At 39.1% G+C, this 26,338-nt stretch overlaps 1 protein-coding gene across 4 annotated transcripts in view; it reads right to left on the minus strand.

The window, feature by feature from the left end:
- Positions 1 to 25,150, minus strand: part of ZFX (zinc finger protein X-linked) — a 40,979-nt gene extending 15,829 nt beyond the window's left edge. Inside the window, exons 1-3 of one of the 4 annotated variants that reach the window (XM_033108041.1) lie at positions 24,995 to 25,150; positions 7,529 to 7,617; positions 4,045 to 4,608 (exon numbers count right to left, since the gene is read on the minus strand). In XM_033108041.1, coding sequence (XP_032963932.1) covers positions 4,045 to 4,608; positions 7,529 to 7,589 — 625 coding nt within the window. In that variant the 5' untranslated portion in view covers positions 7,590 to 7,617; positions 24,995 to 25,150. Of the gene's footprint in view, positions 1 to 4,044; positions 4,609 to 7,528; positions 7,618 to 24,103; positions 24,228 to 24,475; positions 24,913 to 24,994 lie in introns of those variants that run through there. The other 3 variants (XM_033108057.1, XM_033108030.1, XM_033108051.1) reach the window with 3 other exon arrangements.
- Positions 25,151 to 26,338: the final 1,188 nt, after the last annotated feature.

Raw genomic sequence — 26,338 nt, forward strand, 5'->3', positions numbered from 1 at the left:
GTAGCTGTCTCAGATGAAGAAGAACTAAGAAACAACTTGAATAAATAAAAAAGGGCACGACTCACACACTTCACCTCTCAGAGAACCAGAAAAATCCTCAGCACTATAGAGCAGTACTACCATATCTAGCTCGACCAGAACCAAGTAAGAGCCAACAGGTACAGGAAAGGACGTTAATACCTTGGGTGAGGCATGTTGCCCACAGACTTTCAGCTATGGCATTTATATACGCATTTATTCAATACATATTTCACAACTAATATGCACAGGGTTTGATCACAAGTGATACATGAGTGGCTAAGATGCAGTGGACAGTTCCTGTCCTCAAGAAACATACAATTTAGAAGCAATCATAACATCTAAACTGCAGACTAGATAAAGAGGTCACCTTGACCTCAAAGGCAGCTATACTTTAACAACGACCATTTGTGTCAATGTACACGACTGCCATACAAAGAATGAAGACTGCTACTTCACCATCATCTTAAATGAGACCTTTAGAGGGAAGAAATCTGACAACATGGACACTAAAAACTTTATAAAAGCTGTTTATTAAATGACTTACTGACATTTTTAAAGAGAGAAGTATTTGGACATCTGTTCATGTTCTCCTTTGGTCGATGAAATGATAAATAGGTATCACAGGAATTCAGAGCTACCACCATCTCCCATCACACTACAGAAAGCATCCCGTTGCCTGTTACCACTGGGATCTCAGCATTCTCTATAGCGGATGAAATCAGGAGACAGCTCCGCTATGTGCTTACCACAAACCTGTCAATCCCAAACTTCTGAAATCAATGTAGGTTTTAGGTCAAAATGCAGCATAAAAGAAGTACCTTTACCAAGAGGCAGAAACAAGAGAAACGCTAATTAATCCCAAGATCCCAAAGCATTCAATTGGTTTGATTCCAAAGCCAATAGTAAATTAAAATTTTTAACATGATCATTACTTTGAAGGGAAAAGGGATGATGGTGCAGAGGAGGAAAAAGGAGGGAAGACGTACCTGTATAATAAAGAAGACCAAAGATACTACCAAAAGTCACCATTCCTAAACCCAATTTAAAACCAATCCAACCACCATTTCATTACAGTAAAGTAGGGGAATAACATAACCTGTGCGTGTATTCTTCGTATTCTTTGGGCTTAGATGTAACAGTCTACTTTAAAAGGGAAAAAATTATAATTGTATTATTAAAAAACGGTATATTATATACACACACAAAATATACTAAAATACACTACAATAGCAGTTTGTGTCCTCTTTTTTATTTTTTAGGAACGTTAAAATCTATATAAATTAGCAGAAATCCAGGGCCTAAAAGAAAGATGACTATAAATAAGATTTTTAATGAAAAATTTACAAGTCTGGGCTCCGTAATACAACAATCTAGTACACTATAGAAACTGTTACTAAAGCAACTTCGGGCTTTTTTTGATGACTTTCTTGGAGGGTTGAACTTCTAAAAGAAAGAAAGGCAAGAGATAGCGTGCAGTTAAAAGTCAAACCAAAACAATGCATTTTACTCTTTAGCAACCAAGTTTAAGAAGCCAGAAAGGGCAGAAAATGGAAAGAGAAGGAGAACCAAGAGCACTTTCTCTTAAGTACGTCACCAGGTCCTCTTCCCTTTGTGAAGCACAAACCGGACTCCCTACTTTCTCCAGACTTGCCCCTGGGTTGCCTGGTCTTGCGATAGAAAACCTGGCGCTGGTGTTTGAAAATAGCATTTTCATAGCAAACAGAGCATCTTTCATACAAACGTAGAAGACTCCCATCCCAGCTGGCCCCTCGGTGCAACTGACCGATCCATCTCACTAGCTCTCAGCTTCCTGCCCTGGCCCATCCCCATTAAGACAAAGGCTTTCCAACCCTTTGCCACTAGCCTTCAGCTTTCCACCCAACCACTGCAGGTCTTTCTATATCAGCAGGTGAATTTGCTGTACAGAGAAAATAGCTCCCAACATTCAAACACTCCTTTTACTTTCTGACCCTGGCTCTCCTATGTCCTCCTCTCAGGTACCCATGACCAGGTACCCATCTCCCAAGGTAGAAACCTTAGGGTTCTCCTTGAACTCTCTTTCTCTTTCAAATTCCCACCCCTATTCTGTCACCGAAATCTCATCCATTTTACTTCCTAACCTCTCTTGAATCCAGCTCCCCTTCTCTGTCTCCATTACTATGAAGGTATGTAGGATCTTCTTTATCTCATACGTGAACCATTTCAACTGTTCTCTGCCACTCATCTCTCCCTCATCTGTTCTTATTCCGTATTACCACCAGGATTCTCTTCCTAAAATAAATTCAAACTTGAAACAGGATACCGTACTTTTCCCTGTAAGACTGGCAAAAACTAAAAAGGAAAATAATACCCTGTGTTGGGCAGAGCGTGGGGAGATGGACATTCTTATAAACGTTGTGGGGGAAGTTATACTAGGCAAAATACCAAGGCGATATAACCAGATTTGTAGTCTACCCTTTGATCCAGCAATTCTATTTCTAGAAATTTATCCTAAGGAATTAAACAGAAAGTGCACAAGGATATACACGTACATCCTATAAAGTTCCCATCATTCCCAGCGAAGTCCAGGACCTTTTTTACCATTTCCCTAAGAATGTCTCCCTCCCACCCATGCCCCTCTTCATCTTGTAAAACCAGAACTCATCCTTGAGTTCAAAGGTCAGCAACTCCATCCTGTCCCCACAGCAACTTGGTCACATCTCCGTATCACAGCACCTTTCTCTCCCCCAGTAGACGATGAGTTCTCCAAGGGCAATGGTTTTATGTATGCTTGTTACGTAGCGCATATCCCTATCTGTACTACCCACAACGTCTGACTCACAGCAGGGGCCTTAATAAACATATTGAATGAAGGTGTTTTTCTTCCCCTTTACACAAAGAATTCTCTGATTTCCAAAATCTCAAGAATTTTAAAAGGCATTTACTAAAATGCTGGTCTCTAATATGTTATATTAAATTCCTGTATTATAATAGGTATTCAAGCAAAGAAATGGTCTTGTGAATTTATATAAGCGAACAGTCTGTGGGTCTTTATTTGTTTGACGTTTAGTTCCTAAAGACAGGAATTTCCATACTGGGTCAGAACTGTGGTCTATCCAACTCAGGACTTTATCTCTGAAAGTGGTACCAAGAAATACGTAGTACGAAGACACAGCTATCCTCCCAGACATTAAGTTAAACATTTAGCAGTGTGTTCTAAAACACCTTACTTTTCTTCAATAACCTAATATGAGTCCATCATGCTTGAAATCATGTTTCAGAATCATTTGTGTTTCAAAGCTATGCCAGAGCTCTTTTCCGTACTGTATGTTATACAAATAATGTTTTACATATGCACGTTAAGTATTACATAAGTAGTACTGTACGTCCACATACAAGAACATAAGCAGTTTGGTTATACATTTTTTCCCAAGTTGAAATCCTTTTAACTTTCAAGAGGGTTCCCAATTCTAATAAAGGCTGGTAACAGCCTAATCACATCCTTCATGATTTCACAAAGTTCAGTTCTATTCCTTTCCATCTTTGTCGTTCCAGACCGAGCAAATCTCATCTTTCTATTGCATCCTTAAAGAGAAATGACTCTTCACTGTGTACCATTTCACTTTTCTTAATTTTGAGTTATCTTACAGGCTCCAAACTGAAAACAATGCAGGCAAGTCTATGACATTTACTTTCATTTTATGGAAGTCAAGAAAGTTTTACCCCTGGTGTAAGTTAGGAAAGACAGCCTTCAAAAATTCATTGACAGGGCGGCCAGATGGCTCAGTTGGTTAGAGCGCGAGCTCTGAACAACAGGGTTCCTGGTTCAATTCCCGCATGGGATGGTGGGCTGCGCTCCCTGCAACTAAAGACTGAAAACAGCAATTGGACTTGGAGCTGAGCTGCGCCCTCCACAACTAGATTGAAGGACAATGACTTGCAGCTCATGGGCCCTGGAGAAACACACTGTCCCCCAATATTCCCCAATAAAATTTCTAAAAAAATAAAATAACACACTGACAGTCACTGCGCCCCAGGACTTACAGGAAATCATAAGGTAATCCTCACAGTTGCCTTTGTCATCATCCTGCTGGGCCACAGGGATCCCGTTGGCATCTATGACCGCTTCGGAGGCACAATCTGCTACCAATACTTCTTCGGAAACTACGTCAGTTGTCAGAGGATCAGTGACGATTTCTGCCTCTACTACACTATCGTGAACCACGTGTTCAACGTGTCCAACGTCAGACACATGGATGGATTCGCTTGTCAGGACGTGTTCTGGGATAGACATTGACGCTGAAGTAATGTCGGAAGCTAAAACATCATCTGGGACTGTGCAATGTGCTAAAGAAACTTCTTCGGTTACATCTGAGTCCAGCACTTGCTCAGGAATGATGACCGTTTCAGACACATCTGCTTCTTCCATGATATCTGGGCACTGCACATCTTCTATAACAACGTCCTCAATAACATCTTGGATTACCACTGAATCTGGATCATCAGGAACAAAGTTATGCACAGTTATGTCTGAATCCACAACGTCTGAAACGAAAACAGTTTCTTGTACTTCCACAACAATCTGATCACCATCCATGTGTGTAGCACCTTAAAAAAGAAAAAATTAAAATCACAAATTTCAGGTCGGCATTCATGATTACCTCAATGAATACAGATGTTATTTAATTTCTACCAGGAAAACAGACTAGCTCCTCCGTTTTCTCAAACAGTAACGTAAAGAAATAAAGAGGGAATCCATTTTTGAATCATATCAGAAATGAACATTTTTAACACAAGAACTTTTATACTCTTCCCAAATCAATTAATCAATAAGGAAATAAGAGAAAAATAAAGCAATTGAGGCAGTCACAAAAGAAAAATATTCATGAAAGTAAAATTCCAGGCTCACTAAAATTAAACCCATATGCGTAGGTATTTAAGGGATGATTACAAAAAATTATTAAGTAAAGCAACTTCAGGTGGCAAATATACCATTTTCCTTCATTATATGTGTTTTCATTTCTTTTCCTTCTTGCTCCATTTTTCTCTCAATTCGTATTTTTCTTCTTTCCATGTCTCCTATGTATTTCTTTTACTTCCCTTCTTTTTTTCTCCTTTCTCCCCCTTTGTGCTGGTACAATATTCCACCAATATCCTCCATTCATGACTACGGAAATTTAGAAATTATCCTCTGAATCTAGGGTAGAAAAGGATTGGGGCCGATATGAAAAGAGGGCTAGAAAGCCACAGTTAAAGAAGAAAGGCAACTGGTTAAGGAGCCTCTGTGGATAGATAAATTGAAGGCAAGTGCAGCTGCTCTGGAGCGGTGAAGGGTGAGCATAGTTGAAGCGGGGCCTGCCCCCACTTCCCCAGGGTACTGTTTCCCTCCCCATACTCCAATCTCCCAGGCAGTTCCTCAGAATATAAGAAATGCTACTCTAGTCCACCCTGCAGTCAAGAATGAAGGTACAGGGTTGAATCCATGAAAGCCCAGTGAGATTAAATGACTTCACCAAGGTCACACAGTTTGCACAGATTATGGTGCTCAGTAAATATTACTCTGAATGAATGCCACAAATGGGACTCACAGTCAGGTATCCTTGCCAAAAACGTAACGTAAGATAAAATAAAATAAATCTGGTATCTTGGCTCCTGGTCCAAAGAAAAAGCAAACGAAGTTTTATAAAAGTCTTACCTAAAAAGCTATTCATTCGATTAGTGTTTCTGGATGAGACTCAGACCAGGCTGAGTCCAAGCAGCTGCCTAATTCAATGACTGTGTTTCACTGGCCAGGCCCTCAGAAGAGACACATGGCTTTGTTTAACAAACACAAATGATCAACAATGGCCAAAGAACCTTAAAAAACGTAGGAAATCTTAAAGCCAGTTAATATCCCTTTTAATTGCATCTATAAATAATACAGAGTATATATGCTTTAATTTCTATAGAACTTCTACAAAATGCTTTATATTCATTTGTTTTCAATATTGTCAATATTATTATCAAGCAATAGATCACTGTGATCTCCATTTTGCAGACATAAAGATGAAAGCATTTAGTGGCAAGAGCAATGGTTAAAAAATCTAAAGCAGAGAGCAGGGTTTGGACACTTATTAGTTTTGTGACCTTGGGCAAGTCATTTAACCTCTGAGTTTTGGTTTCCTCCTCAGTAAAATGAGGACAGTAGTATCTGCCATGCATACCTCACAGGACTGTTGTGATGATCAAATGGGAATGTATGGGAAGTGTTCTGAAAAACTGTAATGAGAGGTTTCATTATTATTAGGACATATGAAAATGGAGGCCCTGGCAGATTAAGTGACTTGCTCAAAGATAAACAAACACCATAAGTGTTAATAATCAGGGCTAAAATGCAATAGCCTTTCAATCTACCACTTAGCCCATGATCCAGGCTTGCTTGTGGCGAGACTAAAGTAGCAAATACTGTGTGTTTTTCCTCAAAGGCTTAGTCTCTCTTTCAAGCACATTAGTTATTCTTCATGTTCTAATGAAGAAAGAATTATAACTTTGCATTTATCATTATCAAACTGAAATTACCAAACCTGAGTCAAAAGACTATCCTAAATTGTTAAGAAAAATACACATACAGCCCCCGTCCCCCCGCAGTGGATTTAGAGATTACAGAAAAGTTAAAATTAAAAATCACTAATATTTAATTTCCTGATATAGTTAATTGCAACTTCTTTAATATACCACAATATGATAATTTCAACTCCAATGGAAAACTCATTAATATTTTATTTATAAGGGTAGCTAGCTAATGTGACATAAAACCATCTTACCTCATAAAATCAAGCACAATCACTTTGCAATGTTATATAATTGGAACCATGGATAACCTAAAATCGGGAATAATTTTTTTCTATTTTTAGAACTTCATGAATTTAATTTTCCTTGCCCAGTTTGGGGAGTGAGGTAAGACTCCCTCTTCATGAAGCAAAAGGCTTCTTCTGTCAACCTATGAGAGGGGGTTGTAAAAGTAGGATGGAGTGAGAATGTGGAGGGCCTCGGGTTTCTACTTTATGTTCTGGGGAAAGGAAAACAGAAATGACATGGGCCACATGTTATTTCATGATGAGTACTCTGACTGGTGGGCTATACAAAAAAGAGACTAAGGGTAAGGATAAGTTAAAAGTTATTGCAGACTAAGACTGAGGTGATAGAGCCTGTCTATGTGGTAGGAAGCAGAATGAAGAGATGTAAGCAAGGAACATTACAAAGGGAGAACAGGACGTGGTGCTATAACTGGGCAAAATGAGAATAACTAAAGATAACACTAAGATTTTCATACTGCTACTATTCCTGACAAGAATATGAGAGTTGGTTGTGAGGGAGCCAAATTTTTAAGGAGGGGAATAATGTGCTCACTTTAACATTTACAGGCTTGACAAGATTACAAGATACCTAAGTGTGAATATCAATGTGAGAGTCGAGCAATTCATCTACTCGATAACCAATTCCAAACTTGGTAGTTGGAAAGAAAGTGGAACAGCCCAAGTAGTTATACCTGTTGCATCAAAAAATGAGTTTGGCTCTTGTGGTTGTAATTCAAGTCCATCTTCATCCATGGCCTTTAATTCTCATCAGTCACAGCTCCTAAATTAGGGAAAGAAGTAAACCAAGTATTACTTTTTTTATATCATGTATCTAAAATGTCACCATGATATTTACATTTCTGAAACACTCAGAATTATGTGACAGATGACCATCTATCAAAAACATTATCTAAATAAAATAAAAGAGAACTTAATTGATTTCCAATGATACATGGGCATCTATATGACAAGGCAAGGTAGATAAATCAGACAAGTCAACTCCGCCTAGACTTTTTAATTGAGATACTGGTTACATACATCAAGTGCACACATTTTGATGAATTTTGACACACGCATAAACCTGTGTAATCACTGTAATACCCAGGTCAAGATACAGACCATTTCCAGCACCCCAGCACTTGTCTCCTCTTAGCCCATATACCCCACAATCCCCAGGGATAACTAGTTTTATTAAGGCTTAACTTAAACACACTCTGTACCTTACTGAGGGGAAATTGCTGCATGATATTTATATTACTTCTCTAAATTTAATGTAGTCTGCTATCTTCTAACCAATACACTAAACATCGGTAAAAACTCAAAGTACATAATTATAGTAAACGCCCTTTGGGATTTCTGCCTAATGTACAGTGAACTCTCTTAACCAGCCCTCCGATCTGGAGAAGTAAATTCCCACAGTGTATTTATACTCTCCTGGCCAAACAGCTGATTGGCACTAGCTATAAAATGGAAAAAATAAGTTCATCTTTGAGCACAATAAAATCAAAGTCCTATGACCAAGGGTCAGTCTGTCTCAGTCTCTCCCTTTCCCCTAGTGGCTGGAATATAGGAGCTGAGGAAAGCCATTTTCCAACTTCCGCTTAGACTAGTGAAATCAAGTTTACAAATAAATAAACAGAATCCAGTGATTGCCCTGAGAAACAGAGCAGAGGGAGTGGGGAAGAGAGGCTTACCAATAGCTTTTCAGCTCCCGGTTCTAGACCTTTCTCAGGTCCAGCTACAGAACCTTATCTGCCTTGAGTTTTTGCAAGACATCCCCGTGACCTTAATGCTCCCTTTTCTACTCAAGCCAAAAACTTACGACAAAAAGAACTTAATCCATAAAATAGTACACTACTTAATACTAACGACTGTTTCAAAAGAGCAGACATCAGGGATTGTGGTTTACTCATGTTGTAAGTAACTGCATAAACCTCCTCCCTCATTGGTTTCCTTATGTCTACTTTTTCACTTTCTAATACAACCTTAATGGTACTATTAGACACATCTTCCTTTTACCTTTATCATTCTTTGCTGATGACATAAGCGCTGCATGCTTATTAACATTTCAAATAATAGAAGAGTCATTTTTCTAAAGCATCGGCTAGGTGATGTCATTCCTCTATTAAAAAATGTTTAATGGCTCCCTGCTGCTTCCAAATACAGTTCATACTCCTGCCATCTTCTAAGTCCTGGCCCCAAACTACCTTTCCATCATTTCCCTGATGTTCCTTCAAGCGCCTCCCCCCACCACCACGGGCACACATTTCAGCCAAACAAAAATGCCCAATGTCCCCATAAGACCTCGACTCTGTATCTGGCTCAGGGTTTCTTCTACCTGGAACACCTTTCCTCTATCATCTCTGCTTGGACCTTTACCCAAAATCCCCTTCCCCACAAAAAAAAAGAAAAAGTTGAAAATATCTTTTTCTCCTCTGAATTTCCACAGCAATTTGTCCTTTTTCCTTTTTCTCTGATTGTACTTGTTTGCTATAAATTATGGTTATTTACGTGTCTTATTTTCAGATGCTAAACATATAGGTGTGTGTGTGTGTGTATATTCCTTAAAGATATATTCACGAGAAACAACATTAATAAATGGATTTTTCAACAAGTCAACCCTGAGACATATCCATTTTCAAGAAAGAGCATGTTTCATGTTATTTTTTTCAAACAGCTTTAAGCCAACAAACCAAAAAATTTTCAACTATGAAAAATGGAAAGAGTACATGTCCTGAGTAAGTTGTCACTGCTTTCTGCCCACCAAAATCATCTCTGGCTGTAATACTTTTTCCCCTTTTAAAAATCTAATTACAAAGTGATAAAGGTGAATTAAGCTTTTAAGTCTAATGACATACTACGACGTGAAATTAAGCCAACTAAGAAGGCATGAAACGTGATTAAGGTATCTGAAGACCCATCTCCTCAGTTTCCCCACATAAAGCCAATCCCCATCGGCTCTATGAATTCTCCACCTGCACGATAAACTTTTCTTGGCGTTCTTCCTCCTCGGCTTTTTCTATTGGGGTTTGACAGATAATCGATACCCTCAATTTTGAAATTCTCTCCTTCCTCAGTTTCTTTAAACTGAGTTCTAGTCCTCTTCCCACCTTCCCGACGGCTGTTTACTCTGCCTCTGCCTCCCTTGACCCATCATTGCAGCCTGGCCCCGGGGGGTTCACTCAGCCCTCTTCTCTTCTGCTTGCTTTCTCTTTATTCCATGGTTTCAACTACCACTTACACTAAGCTGATTCCCCAAACCCACGTATCAGGCTCGCACCTAACACTCCCACCAGACTGTCTGCCGAACATTTTCATCGAGAGAAAACCCTGCTTCTCCTGAACGACTACTGTGGCCTTTTGCTTTCTCCCTGCATATTCAGTCAGGTTGGCAGATCTTGTCCATTCCTGGACCACAAGTTCTCAGGAACCTGTCCCTTTCTTTTTATTCTCACTGTCACCATTCACTCTCAGCTTCATATTTCCTGATCCCTGGAGGACAAAAATAACCTCTCAACTGGCCTTTTGCTACTTTCTGCCACCCTCACACAAATGACTAGGAACCTTATTACAAGTAAGGGCTGGTGCCAAGTATGGAGGCAGACTAAACCTCTAAAGCACTGCTGTGATCACGGCACTCGCCTGCTCAGAAGCGTCAGGAGTTCCCCAATACTCTGTGTGCTTTAAAAAATGTACCCAAGCTACCATAACAGACGTATTTGCTATTACTCCCATCATTTTACATCAGATCTCTTTCCTAACAAACGTAGCACAAATGGAGAATGTCCCCTCACCTTATTTTGACTCAGGTGATCAGTAATTGTTCAACAAACAGTTCTGACTGGTCATTTGTCCTTCTATTTTGTCATTATACAAACTCAAATCAGAAAAAAACATGTCTCGTACTTCCAAGCAGAGATGACTATACTTCAACTTTGTAACCGTGGGGTTAGAAGTAACTCCTTGACACTCAGAATGAAACCAATGTTCTTAGAATGGAACCTGCTCAGCAGAGTTCTCAGGATTGTGACGAAGTAAGGGTGCCCCTGCCTTTGCTGCAGGAACCAAGCTCAGAGACCAGCTGAATCTGAAGACAAGCAAGCAGAAATAATCTAACAATTGGAGTGAACACATACTAAATATTTCGTCTACCTTCAAAATACTTCTAGGACCCCTCTTTCACCCCAAGCTCAATAAAATATTCCCTTCCCAGTTACAGGAATCATGATCCGGAAAATGCTGTGGAAGAATTCAGTTTTTAAAAATGTAGTTTTAAGGGAAATGGAGGGAGAGACTCTCAGGAAATTCACAAAAACTTTCTTCCATTCATTAAAAGAAGCAATATAAATAGCATACCAAGTTAATAGGTATAGCAATGGCATTTTAACTATCTTTTAAAGTAGGGATAATGAATATAATTTATTTGTTTTATATCTCTTGATGCCTAGATACTTTCATGATCTCCCTCTTGGGCAAGTTAACAGGGTGCTTACATGTTCACTTTGCTTTTTGCAGCTAATATGCATACCATGTTTCCCCGAAAATAAGACCTACCCCGAAAATAAGCCCCCGTTAAGATCAGCAGCCAGAGAGACGCATTTAGTACATTATGACAATGTTCCAGAAGATGACGACATGACTGTATTTGAATAAATGTAGATTGTTATACAGGAAAAAATAAGACATCCTCTGAAAAGACTCCCTGATGCGTCTTTTGGAGCAAAAATTAATGTAAGACCCAGTCTTATTTTGGGGGAAACACGGTACAAGAATCACTTTTCTGCTTTTGGTTTCCCAAAAATTCAATGCCTTTCAATTTTATGACTCAACTCTAGTCCCTCTCCTTAAGTCACGCTCAGAGAACCAAATTATATTATACACGGTAGATGGAATTGCTCAAGCTGCAGGAAAGGCAAACAAAAGCTACATTTCTTTCCCCATTTTTTTTCCCACATTGCTCAATGTAAATCATCATTTCTTCAGATTATCTAATTTTTAAATCTACAATTATATTTTGCTTCCCTTACCAATTCAGCCATTAAATTTACCTCAAAGCCAGCCACTCCTCAATTTGTCACATCCTCTTTATTGTCACGACTACCACTCCAACAAGCTCTGGTCATCTTACAGCCAGTGAGCCCTTCCAATCAAAAGACTCAAGCCCTTCTTGAACTCCAGGAACTTTCTTCCATTTTCTCTGTTCGTTCTTCCTAAAATTTCTATTAGAGGATTGTGAGGACTCCTAAATCTACCCTCATACTGCTTTAACTTTTCTGCCATATTTTCTATCTTTGTCTTTCTACTACATTCTCAGAATCCCTAAACTTTCATCTAAGCTAGCTAATTTGGTCTTCACTCCATTACTGAATTTTTATTTAAAAGATCGTATTTTAATTCCAAAGTAAACTTAGTTTCTTTTTTTACAGTAATCTTTTCTTTTCTTTGTGGATACCTCTTCCCAAATATCTGAGGACTTCAAGTTTATTCTGTACCCTGTATTAAACTATCTCCCCGGCTGTTTCATTAGTCAGTTGACTGCATTTGGAGCCTCTCTTTCAGAGTGCTGGTTTTCCTCCAAAGCATGGTTCTTTTAGGTTGTTCCTTCCTATTTGTAGATGAGGGTCTGAACTAGAGTTACATTCTGATAGCTGGGATGGATCTCCTCAGCCCACATGAGAATCCCTGTTTGCCTAGCAATGCACCTAAGTTCTGGCCACAAGAGTCCTGTCTAGAATGAGTCTATGGGAGAGAAAGGAACCATGTAACCAGCCAGGCTTCCCTTTAATTGTGGATGAGTATCCCATCCTCCAGGTACCAGAGGTCCAATATCCTTCAGGATAGCTAGCGACAAGCTACCCCAAGTACTGCCACTACCTTTCTCCCCACTACACATTTTACTTTTTTGTATTTTTTGTTTGTTTGTTTGTTTCTTTTTTTTCCTTTTTCCCCACTACACTTTTTAGATGCCTTTGTATTTAAGACTGTAGCTTAATATTAGGAAATGCATACACTTCCTAACTGGTTTCCAATAAGTAAAGCAGTACAACCTTAGTGAGACACTGCTATTTAATGTCCTCAAGAATTTATCAATCCATGTTCATTACATTAACACTCTAGCATAATCACAATGTATAACAACTCATCTCCTTGGATCATTCTTTGTTGATTTTGTAGTGAAATTTTAATAAATAGTAGCTTTTGCTGCGATTTCGAACAGAAATCCTATTCACATACCTATTTCCTCAAATGAGGTCTTCTGCCTTTAGCTGAAAGTGTACTGGAGCGCAGTGTTTGAAATACTTGATGTGATCCAAGGATGAAGACAGTGTTTTGACATAATATGAAGTGGAGATTAATTTAGACTATATTATACACAGAATAAACTAAATAAAACTGTCAGGAGAAAACTTTTTAAAAGGGTAATTTCTGGCAAACGTAGTACATGATGAAGAACGGTTGGTATTATCTTACTGAACTCCTTAGTGAAAAATATGTCTCCTTGTATTAGAAAATCTTTCTTATAATGCATTACAATTATGGGGGGAGGTGAGGGTTAAAGTATTCTCGCTTTCATGTTATTTTTCCAAGCTAGTAAGTGCTTTCCTTAGTTTTTAGTAACTACTTATAAAAGTCATATACTGCAGCATTTACAGTTTTTAAACTATTTTAAATATTCTTAAACTATGCAACTTCTTTAAATTGCTGTCTTGCATTATCACCAACACAGTAACTTGACTAATACTGCCCCTACTCTTAACTACATGAACACATGCTTCCTATTACTGCTTTTCCTAAATACGTTACTTTGGGTCTGTAAGGATCTGTGCCGACTAACAATGTTCTCTGCACATCTTAAATCCTGACAACAATATAGTATCAAGCTTTTCAACAACTGTAACAAAATTTTTAAATTCACAATTGCAGAGTTACGGAGTGTTTTTACACTGATCTACCTATAACTTAATAAATACTTTAATCATGAAAAAAAAGAAAGAATAGGTTTGACAAGGCAGGGGCTGGTTTGCAATACACCAGCTTCTTACATGACCAACGACGGGTGTGGGTATGTATGTTCCAGTGAACATCAGCGCCACTGGTTATCAGCGACATTAATTCCATGATCATTCTTTAGAGAGAGGGGGAGCCAGCTCATTTGTACCCAAAACAAAAAATTCCAAACGTGACTTTTTTTCAGGTGCTGGGGATGATAGTAAAATACTACTAGACAATAACCTAAAGGGGGTGGGGAGACACGAACATACATAATTTGAAATGAGAAAGAAAAAAAACATAGATACAAAAAATAAAAACTTGTAAGAATATGCATAGTCCATAATTCTATTCTAGCACATTGAGGGGAAATGTAAGTTACCAGTGTTAACTCAGTAACAGACAGAAAACCCAATCACCATAAAATTGAAAGAGAAAGTTATCTGTTACCCATTCAAAAAACTCCAGGTTTTTCCCAAAGCTATCTGAACTATGCCAGAGCACAGAGGAGGAAAGCTTTCTCAATTCCGTTTACAAGGCTAATTTACCATTTTTTAAAAACCTAACAAAAATAATGTAACCAAACTGTAAATTTGGTTAATTATGAATTCCAAGTCAAGTATTTGCACATGTGATCCATCACGTAAAAAAATATATACACACACATGTATACACACAGAGACTTTGACAAAGTAGGTTATTCTAGAATTCAAGGATGGAGCCAAATAATAGCCAAATTAACAGGTCAAAAAAGTAAAACCCTGATTTTTCTCAATAGCTGCCGAAAAATTGAAATTCAACCTCTATTTTTTATTTAAATTAATCAGTCAAATTGGAATAGAAAGATATTTCTTAATAGTTAAAAACATACAATAAGAAACACTAACACATGCTACAAAATGGATGACCCTTGAAAACAAAGTGAAAGAAGCCAGACCAAAAAGACCACAAATTACAGGATTCCATTTACATGAAATGTCAAGAACAGGCAAGTCCATACAGGCAGAAGGTAGGGTGGTGGTGGTGGGGTAGGGGGCCGGTGAGCAAGGGCGGGAATGTGATGATAAGAATGACTGCTCCTGGGCACAGGATTTCTTTTGGGGGTGATAAAACGTTCTAAAATTAATGGTGATGGTTGCACAATGCTGAACCTACTAAAAACCACTGAATTGTACATTTTTAAAGGGTGAATTTTGTAACAATAAAGCTGTTAAAAAAATACACAAGTATATGCAAACCTTAAACTACTTTATGTTATATGTGTTCTGGATAGGAGAATGACATGAGTATCTACAAAAAGACATGTATTAAAACTAAGGTAAAACACTAGAAGTTTGCCTCCTAAAGTCAAAATTAAGGCAAGCATGCCCATTAACAACACTATTATTATTTAAGACTGTATGGAAACTGACAGTCAATGCAATTAGATAAGATAATGAAATGCAAGATACAATTATTATTTGAAAAAGTTAATACTTAGTTATATACGATCTAAGAAATCCAAGAGAATCAAGTGAAAAATTACTATCAGTATGAATTCATAACATGCGCTGGTACAAAATTAATATACTTGAAGACAAATGATTTCTTATAAAACAAAGAATGGAAAACGCCATTGATAAGAACAATTGAAAACTCTAAGTGATTTCTCTATATATGTGTCTTTTCTTAATCTCAATCTTGCTTTTGAATATGTTAGATCTGTAGTATCAATTCTTTCTTAATTAACCTCCACATTCAATCAAAATCCCAATACACTTTTGTTGTAAATCAATTGACCTTATATATGTAGGTCTGCTTTCAGACTCTATTCTGTTCCATTGATCAATCTGGCTTACATTCATTGTTTTAATCACTATAACTGTATAATAAGCTTTGATATATGGTAGTATAAGTCTTACAACTTTTTTCCCAAGATTGTGTTTGCTATTCCTGGCCTCTGCGTTTCCACATAAATTTGAGAACTGGTTTATCCAAAAAAGAAAAGGAAAAGAAAGGAAAGCAAAGGAAAGGAAAGGAAAGAAAAAAAGTCCTGTTGGGGTTTTGATTGAGATTGCATTGAACCTCAATACAACAAAACTGACATCTTTGTTTAATATTGTTACTTCCAATCCATGAACATTATATCTCTCCCCATTAATCTAGTTCTTCTTTCATTTCTCTTAGTAATGTTTTTAACTAAAGATCTTAGTATGCTTTGTTGAATTTATTCCAAGGTACTAGGTGTTCTTTGACCTCATAAATTATACTGGCTTTTAAATTTGATTTTTAAATTGTTTTTTGTTAGTATAAAGAAACAGAATTGATTTTTGCATATCAATGTTCCCCAACTATAATGCAATAAATTAGAAATACATGTCACAGCGATAAAAGAAAAAAATCCCATAAACTTGAAAACAAAGTTCCAAATAATTCAATGGGCAATAGGAAAATTATGAAAATCACAATATATTTATAACTAAATAAAAATCAATTCATGTTAAAAATCACAGCATCTAATTATAGCTCAGAGGAATATTTATAGTTTTAAAGGCACATAAGAACAGAGATTAAATACTAATGAGCTAAATCTCTAACCCTAAATTTTTTAAATGTTAGAATGCAAATAAAGTAGAAGGAAAGAAATATTACCAGAAAGGGTCAATAAGAACTATTTGAAAAGTCTTAATAATTAATATAATTATATTACTGGCAGTACTGATCAGAAAACAAAAGGAACAAATTAATGAAATTAGATATTTTAAAGTCATTAAAGAAACATATACCTTATGCCAGTATATTTGAAAATTTATATTTTTTTAGATTATTCATTTTGTATAAGTAACAAGAAAAAAATTCAAGAAAAGCCAGAAAGACTCACCACCATGAAGAACCTTACTAAATCAAAAACCAACTCATAAAGAGACAACAGGCAGCTTCACAGATGAATTCTATCTAACTTTTAAGAAACAGATTATCTCTACTAAATACAACTTGTTTCAAAAAGGAATACTCCCCAATTCATCTTATAAATTATAAAGCCTTGTTTGTTATCAAAACAATACAAAGCCTACATGAAAAAGGAAAATTACATGGCAATAACAAAGGGATACAAATATCCAGGGAATCCAAAGATAGCTTAAAACAGAAAATCTATGAATGCCATTCATTACACCAATAGATGCAGCAAAAGCATTAGAAAAATCAACTGCTGTTCATGATGAAAACTCTAAAATGATAAGCAGAAGAGAACGTAAACTAATAAATAACATTTACCGCCCCACAAAAAAACCCACTCCAATGTTATACGTAACAGTAAAATTTGAGCACTCCATTAAAGTTCGTAGACAAGGATGTTATCAATGCTTTTATTCAACACTGTGCTAGAGACACTAGTCAATGCAGTTAAAAAAAAAAACAGGAAAAGAAAACAGGAGGCAAAAAAAAAGGAATGGAAAAGAATAAAACTTCATTATTCACACAACTACTTAGAAAATACTGAATTATAAACTATTATTTCTCCCACATTTCATTGCATCTAAAGATACCAACTGTAAGATGCGTCCTTATTTTATATACAACTAAGAAAAAAACACTACCAATTAAACTGATGCCATACTTTATTATCTAGAATTTTCATTTTAGACTTATCAACTATTTTATACTTATTAAGACTTTTTTTTTTTTACATCACATCTTGTCCATATATAGAAAGAAAAATAGAAGCAAAAGAAATTGGTAGGGTTCTTCTAAAACTTCATCATATTCAGGGTCCTACTATGGATTGCTTTTCTACCCAAAGCTATTCAATCTTTCCTAATAATATTGTTCTCTGCCAACAAGTGTTGGTGATGCAGCCTTTTTTTTTAAATGCTCCATTATTATCTATGGGATTTTCTTTCCAGTCAGACACCCACTTTCCCATTTCTTCTGCCTTCAGCTGTACTGTTTGGCATGAAATAACAACACAACAATGCACATACTCATTTAAGTGATGACAAAATGAAGTCTTGAGCAAGTTTGTGCATATGCTGGCAATGATAACTACATCATGCCTGCTGCCTGGACAACGCTGATTATAGGACACCATCAAGTCAAGATCTATTTTGATTTCAGAGATGTTAAGAGGTAAGGGGGGGAATGCATCTCAGGATCTATGGAATATGGTAAAAGTTCAGGAAGGTGACATGTTATTAGGTTGATGCAAAAGTAATCGCGGTTTTTGCAATTATTTTTCTTTAAACTGCAATTACTTTTGCACCAACCTAATAAAATACGTGTAAGTCCACAGTGTTCCCTATGCATCTATGATAACGAAAGAGAAATAATAACTAAAGGAAAATCTTATTCACAACAATTACAGTTACCTAGCAAAAAAATCTAACAAAAGTTGTGCAAGAGCTTTATGAAAAGCAGTAGAGCATGCCCAGATTCAAATCCCAGTTCCACTACTTAGCATGTATCTATATGTATCTATTTATCCTATAAATTTGATGCAAATACAATAAAAATCCAAGTTGTTCATAGAACTTGACAAACTGACCCAAAAATAAACAAAGGGAGGAAAACAGTTTTTAAAATCCTGAAGAAAAATAACATTAAGATTTAATTACAAAGCTATCACTATTAAATCACAGTGGTCTAGGTACAGTCAGACCAATGAAACCAGAAGAGAGAAACTAGAAACAGATATGTGTCTGTGAGAAGATGACAAACCTCAGGAGTTGCATTATAAATCAGTGGGGAGAAAGGCTGAACTACTCAGCAAATTCATATTAAAAAGACAAAATTAGATCCCTACATCACACAATAGAGAAAAATAGTTCCAGATGAATTAATGACCTAAATATAAAAAGCACAGTATTGTTATGACCTTGGGGTAAGTGAAGAATTCCTTGCAGACACAAGAAAACATAAGCCATAAATGAAAAAAAAAAAAACCGAAAAAACAAAAAACTGAGGAAACTGACTACCTTCACATTAAGTCCCACACACACACAAAAATCCATAACCAAAGTTGAAAGATATGCCACAGACTAGGAAATGGTATTTTCAGTGTGTATAATTACAAATCATTAGTATTCAAAATATAAAACGTATATCCATAAGCCAATGGAAAAAAGGCAACAACCCGATAGAAAAATGGGCCAAGGACAGGCACAAGGAAGCCACAGAAAACTCAAATAGTTAATAAATACATGGGGAAAAAAGCTCAACCTTACTAGTAATCTAAGAAATGCAAAATGAAATCAGCAATTAGATACCATTTATACGCAATAGACTGGAAAAAATTGCAAAGTCTAATCTTTTGGCAGTGGTCTGGAGAAACAGGCTCATACACCGCGAGTGGGAGTGTCAAATGGAACGTAAAACTGCAAACAACATAATGGCCCCCTTCATAATAAATACACAATATATTTATTTATACACTGAAATACAAGTAAAATGAATGAACTAGATCAATAGTTTCCAAACTTCTTGGTCTCAGGACTCCTTTACAGTCTTGAAACTTGAGGACCCCAAAGAGTTTTTGTTTATGTGGGTTCAATCTATAGATATTTACATTATAAATTAAATGAGACATTTAAAAAATATTTATAAATTCATAAAAATCACTGTATGTAAAAATAACACTTATTTTAACTATTTAAAAAAAAAAACAGTGAAAAAGAGTCGCACTGTTTTACATTTTTGCAAACCTCTTTAAAGACAAGCTTACTAGAGGCCAGCTGGATTCCCACAACTGCTTCTGTGTTCAATCTGTTATGACATCATGTGTCATATAGCCTCTGTACCGAACCCGTGCAGTGGCCAGAAGAATGCAGCTGGAAGAATTGGAGAGATCCCTGGGAATTCCTAGAGCAACATTTTGAGAGCCGCTGAACTAAATCTACATATAACACAGATAAACCTCAAAAACATACTTAGTGAGAAAATATATACAATGACAAACACAGGATAGCATTTATGTAAAGTTAATACACACAAAGCAATACATACTTGTTTTCTGTACATACATATTGGGGCAGTGGTTACTTCTGGTAAAGAAAGGATAGGAATGGGATGAGGGGCACTCTTTAACTGGATCTGTGAGATTTTCTTTCTTTAAATAAACGAAATACATCATGAAGCAAATATAGAATACAATACTAAGATCTGTTAAATCTGAGTGATACTTTTCTGACATATTTGTAATTTGATACTTGTAATTCTGAAATATTTCATAATTTAAAATTGTAAACGTATTTTTTTAAATCCTAATAGCTGTACTTCAAGGCCACACCGTTTCCGTAAAGTGGACCTCCCTTTGAGTAAAATATAGTACAAGATACCTGGATTTTATAAAACGTTTGGAGAAATAATTTGACAGGAATAAAAATACACTGGCCTATTAACCCCAAAGTTAAGCAGTGGGGCTGGTGTGCCTTAATATGTATACTCCTTGGTCAAAGGACACACGGACTAGATGCTTGAAAACTATTTAACTACATAAAATTCTCTGCACTCAGTAATTGAGATCATTGTTTTGAGATAATGACCATGTGCCAGGTACTGCTTAGGGACAAGGATAAATGAGAAAACTGACTCTACATTCAAAGTTTAGAAAAGATGACAAAAATATAAACACACAGTTAAAATATAATAGGTTAAATGCTAAATTAAAGATGTCCACATTGCTAGTATATGAGACAGAAAAGAATGAGCCTGGGAAAATGAAGGTGCCATTAACAGAAAGTCAGAAGCAGTTGTTTTAGGGGCTCTGGATTAAAAAAAAGTGTGTGTTTTTTTTCAATAAATAGTATCTACTGTGTACCAGATAAATTTGGTTTCAACCATGTTGAGACACCTGGGTGGAGATGGTCAGTGGGCAAGCGGGCAACTGAAAAGGCTAGATGAAAAACTAAAAGAGAGAGTGGGCATGGTATGAAACACTGAAACCAGGGAAAAAAAAGATTTGAGAAAAAAGGAGAGGATTGACTTTGAGGGAAATCCTATGATAGAAGACAGAGAAGGCAGAGTTTCTGAAACACAGTGTGTTTTATGACACACCGGGTGACATGCTGTGGAACAGTTACCCTCTTTAGGAGTAAATGGGATGAAAAGAAATAAAAGTACTGGTGAAAGAAAGGAAAGAGAAGACAGGTGAGGTTTTCATAAGATGAGCAAACCTAAGAATGTTTTTAAGAGGAGGGAAAGGCACCGGCAGTTAGCGAGCAATGATGCAAGCGACAGAATCACTGACAGAGCTCCGTCCACGGGTGGAGTGCACAAGCAGAGCAGCTGGGCCTGAAGGGGGCCGATTCTTCCTGCAGCAAAAAAAAAAAAAAAAAAAAACAGGAGGGAGGAAAAGCCTAGGTAGAGGCAGAGGAAGAGTGCGAAGGAGAAGGCAGAAAACTCAAAAGCTGAGATCAGATGATCATGTAGCCTTCTGACTTAAATCAAAGATTAGGTAATCTCTGCTGAGGCTGAGGGGTTTCAAGGGTGGGCTGAGAAATTTAAGAGTAAAAAAGCCTGGAATCACCAGTGTGCACAAAGATGCACAAATAAGGTCATCAGTGACAATACAAGTCCAGATGGGGTTAGAGAGGAAGCATGTACGAAAAACAATGTGGAAAAAAATTCTTTTTAATGCATTGTAAACATGTTTTTTAAAAAGGAAACTAGAATCTCTTTGAAAGAGCCACATAACTTAAAAACTAACACCTCATTTACCCAACATGGTAGGGTAATAAGGTGTTCCACTAGTTTTCCAGATCATCAAGGCCTACCCTTCCAGGCAAAAAGCATTTTATAGGAAACTGTTTGGGATAGAAATCCGTCCAAACTATGCACTTACCCGTCTTAGTTATACAACTTGAGTCTAACTGTTTTTACCTTGAATATCCACTCTCGCCATACTAGAACATCTACTGCTGCTGTACTGTGCGTGCAGCAATACAATTCTCTCTCTTAGAGCCCTTCTATGTCTCTCCCAGCTGTCAAGATAGAAAACAACTGGTTCTTCTAAGTGTATGTTTACTCTTACCACCTCCACAACCCAGCCTGCCTTAGCAACTTGCTTCCAGTGGGCCTCCTACAATGCACTGTTTCTCAAACTTCTCTAAACCACAGCCCTTTATGCTAACCATGAGAATCTCCAGTTCCTTCCCATCCTCTCAGTGTCACTGCTCTGACTGTGGCAGTCTAGGAACGGCAAAACTGAAACAAGTTTCTAGTGAATACTTATGCTACCTATAGTTTTAGATCATAAAATTCTAGGACACACATGCCCCACACGTGGATAGTCAAACGTGAATCAAAACACGAGCAGGCTTGGCTCAGCAAACAGCATGAGTTACCCTCTCAAACAAAAAGTTGGTTACTCTCACCAGGAGGAAGAACAGGGATTGCAAAAGGCCATCTGAAGACCGCTGCCATTTTAGTAATGAGCTCTCTAACCTACTTTTGAAAACTGACTTCTTAAAAAATTACCATGGGAACACTTACAGGTTCATTCCTCATTTTAGTCAAGTAATCAATCCACAGCACTAGTACTGTGTTTTTCACTATAGTAAGTGAAAAGTTAGAAATCCCTATTTGTTTACTAGAGAAATTATAGTAACTCTGAGCAAAAGGTTATTTGGAGAAGTTAGGATAGAAAAAAAAGGAGCAGGCTGTATAGTAGATGGATTATTCAGAAAGTAGCAAAATTGGCTTAACTTCTGAACATTTTTGGTAATCATTCCGGTAGTGAAAACATTGATCAACTTGCTACTCTCATTATTTCTGAGCTTTGGAACTTCTCCTAGTCTAATGGAACTGCTACATGAATATAAAGCCCACTCAGGTGTGTCATCGCCCTGCTACTTGACGGCTACCCTGGCCTCCTCTCCGCGTATAAAGCCTTTCCACCTGAGAAGCAAGCTCTTCCACCATCTACCTTTACTGGCCAGAATTCCCACCATTCCCCTACCTACACCATCTACCCCAGCCAAAGTGTAAATACTTGTTTTCTGAACAAACTTCATCCTTGAAATGCCCTTTCCCCACCCCAGCTCTACCTAAAGAAGTCCTACCCATCCTTCAGTCACCTCAAAATGTCACCTGCTTCACGAACACCTTTCCTGGTGCTCCAAAAGGAAACCCTGCCTTCCTATGAAACCTCAATAATTGTGCCTTTCCCGCAGCACTTTCACCTCGTCTCATCTACCTCGGAACAACGAACTTCTTGCAGCCGCACTCTGCATTACAAGAACCGTTCTAACCTTTCTTAGCAAATAGCACAATACATTGCTAACGCTGAGCTCCGAATTTACAGGCGAGTTGAGCAGTATGCAATCAAAAGTACTTTAAGGGATGGAATTCCACCTTCGACTTTTTCAAATCAAGTAAGAGAATTGCAAATACCATGATAGATACAGGAACAAAAAAAAACACTGCATTACATTATGTTGTTGTTCTTCAGTAAGAAAATTAACTTTCTGGCCTTTTCTTACTCCTTAAAAACAGTAAGTACTACCAACAAATCACTAATAGCTTAAATGCACCTTTTCAAGAAAGTTGTTTCCAAATAAATGAGTTCACAAGACTCCCCAAAATGTTGTTCCTCCGTTTTCATACAGTGCAATTTGCAGTTTTTCTTCTATTGGATAAAAGTGGTGAGAACTTACTTCCTATCAAATTTTATTTTTGTTTTATTCAGATACTCGAGAAGGCAATGATTTTTGGATAACAATTGCATCGAGGGCACCCTAATGGCCACGTATGCCTTTGCTTGAGTAATAATAAATTGTCTTGGGGTTCCCATTTGCCGTGGTGACCCCAGATGCCTGGGCTGCCATCCGCCCCAAGGGCTCTCGGGTGGTTAACAAGCGCAAGGGAAAGGCGCGGGGCCGGAGGCGCTGAGGGACGAGATGGCCCCAGCGGCGGGGCGGCGGTGATGGCCGCCTGCCGCAGCTCAGTTAAAATGCAGCGGAAGCAGCAGCCAGTCACGGGGCTGGGGGAGGCAGGGCAGGAAGGTGGCGCTGCCGCCGAGCGCCTGGAGCCCATCATGGCGGCGAGGGCGGCCGCCATGGGGAGAGAGCACGCCCCCTCCGCGCGCACACGCTGCCGTGCCGGGCCTCCGGGACCCGTCACCGGAGCCGCCGCCGCCGCCCGCTCTCCCACCCCCCCTCACGGGCTGTAGCGGAATTTTCTCTTCCGACACCGCCTTCAAGATGGCGTCTGCCCCTCCCGACAACCCCCTCAATCGTCCCCTGCAGCAGGCGCCGAGCCGCCGCCATCTTGTCCCCCATCCCTCCCCCCTCGCCGATATTTACATAGCGAAAATCGGCCCGGCCGGCCTGCGGCCTTCACCTCACGCCTGCAGCCTTCGCCTCCTTGCCAGGCCTCGCCCCCACGCGGTGCCCAAGCGGGCCGCGGCGCCGACCCCGGGCCCCTCAGCCGCCTCCCGGGCCACCGGGCGACCCTCCCCCAACCCCCGCCCGTTTACGGAGCGCGCCTCCGCCGCCGCTCGGGGCAGCCGGGCTCCTCCCCGGGCCTAACTGCGGCCTCCTCGGGGCCTGCTCGGCGCCGCGCGCCACGCCGCCCGGCCTAGCGCGGAAGGGCGCCTTGCGGGCCGCCGACCAGGCCGGGACCAGGCCGCTGCGGGCGCGCTAGGCCCCACGGGCACGGCGGCGCCCGGAACTCACCGGACGGGCGTGCGGGCGGGCGGCGACGGTGGCGGGTGCTGCAGGCCGGCCTTTCTCTGGAGCACTGGGCCGGGCTCCGGCTGGTGGGGCGGGCGGAGGGAGGGAGGAGGGGCCGAGCTCGGAGCTGACAAAAAGCGGCCCAGCTCCCCGGCACGGGCCCGCCGTCAGCACGTCACGTCACCGCCCGGGAGAGAGACCCAGGAAAATGCGGAAGGGTAGATAGGCCCCCTCCTCCGCCCGGTGGGTCCCACTGGAATCCCGGGTCGACGCCGCTTACGCCTCGCGACCGGGGAGCCCAGTGGCCTCTCTGCGGCGGGGTCTCCGGCGGCCGGAGTCTCCGTGACAGCGCCCCCCTTCTTTCCACCTCCTCCGCGCTCCCGCCCGCCGTCGCCGCCGCTACACACGCGCCGCTGCCGCCGCCTCGGCCATAAAGCCCGCGCGGGGCCCGGCCCGGCCCGGCCGCCCCCCACCATGTCCTGTGGGCCGCGGCCGCCCCCAGGGCCCTCCCCGGAGACCTACCGACTCTCCGCGCCCGTCCTGGCCGAGGCGCCTGCTCGAGTTGTTTGCAGGCCCTCAGACCCCCGCCCGCAGTAAATGTGTTTTCTTCATCCCCGTGGCTGGAGAAGAAGATAAATTTAGCAACCCCCGCCGTCCCCTGCTTTCGCTTAAAAAAAAAAAAAAAAAAAATCTGAAATAAAATGAAAATAGGCTTGCCAGTCTAAATGGGTATGTGGGCAAGAGGAGGGGGAGAAGGGTGATCCTAAAGCAACTACAGAAACATTTTTTTTTTTTTAATAAGCATTCAGCTAGAGAGCCTAACTGATTTTATGTTGCTGGGGGGGGGCGGAGGGGAGTGAGGAAAAGGGTTATATTTTGAAACTGGTTTCGCACATTGCAATGAACAGGAATTTTTAATGTGTATTTTCTATATATCTTAAAGAGCTTGGGAACCTATGAAAAGGAAGCCTTGTGGAATTGTTTCATAGATAATCAATTTTTCACATTCTCGAATAAATATGGAGAGAGGTAGCAGAATTGGGTAGTTTTACAAACTACTTAAACAAGCCTCTTAAAGTTTAAGACTTAGGAGAGAAGGGACAATATGTATTTGATTAAACAAAACATTTATCAACTCCAAAAATGTGTATTTTGCGTTTTTATTAGTTTAAATTTTTATGTTCTTTCCATACTGAACTTGGGACCCAAACTGTTTAAAAGTTACTAGTTAAATAAAAATAGTGTGGTCTTTAATCAGGAAATCTGATATGCTTTATTTTTTTAGTTCACTAAATGTTAGATAAAGACATTTTTAACAGTACAGAACACAAAAGTTATAAAGCAAATAGCATACTGGTGTGAAATCTCTTTAAATACAGAAGCCATATATTTTACTTTCCTGTCATAACTTTTTAAAACTCCCAGAATGCAAGCTGTTCTTTCTTCAGACATCTTACAAACCAGAGACACAGTAAGAACTCTTACAGAATGTACTGGATAGTAATTTTCCTCTCAAGGCTTCAGCTTTGATTTTTTTCAAGCAATTAAATTTCCTTTCAAAAAATGATAAATGACAACATGTCTTCATCATTTATAGAAAACCCCATCAGGCTATGATAGAGACTATATTCACAGAAAGGTAAATAAAATATTTTTTTCACGAAGGAAAAAAAATGACAAATACAGTAGCTTGTATACTCACACTAACATAATTTCAAAAAATTGATAAGCAGCGTTTTAAGTAGTTTTACTTTCCAAGGGCCTCCGTTTGATTCTATGGTATGTAAAGAATGGGGTTTCATCATCCATGCAACTATAAACAGCATGAACAAAAACCTAATCCACATTCTTGTTAGCTCTTCCATA

This window comes from Rhinolophus ferrumequinum, chromosome X, assembly GCF_004115265.2.
Source record: "Rhinolophus ferrumequinum isolate MPI-CBG mRhiFer1 chromosome X, mRhiFer1_v1.p, whole genome shotgun sequence".
Classification (NCBI taxonomy): domain Eukaryota; kingdom Metazoa; phylum Chordata; class Mammalia; order Chiroptera; family Rhinolophidae; genus Rhinolophus; species Rhinolophus ferrumequinum.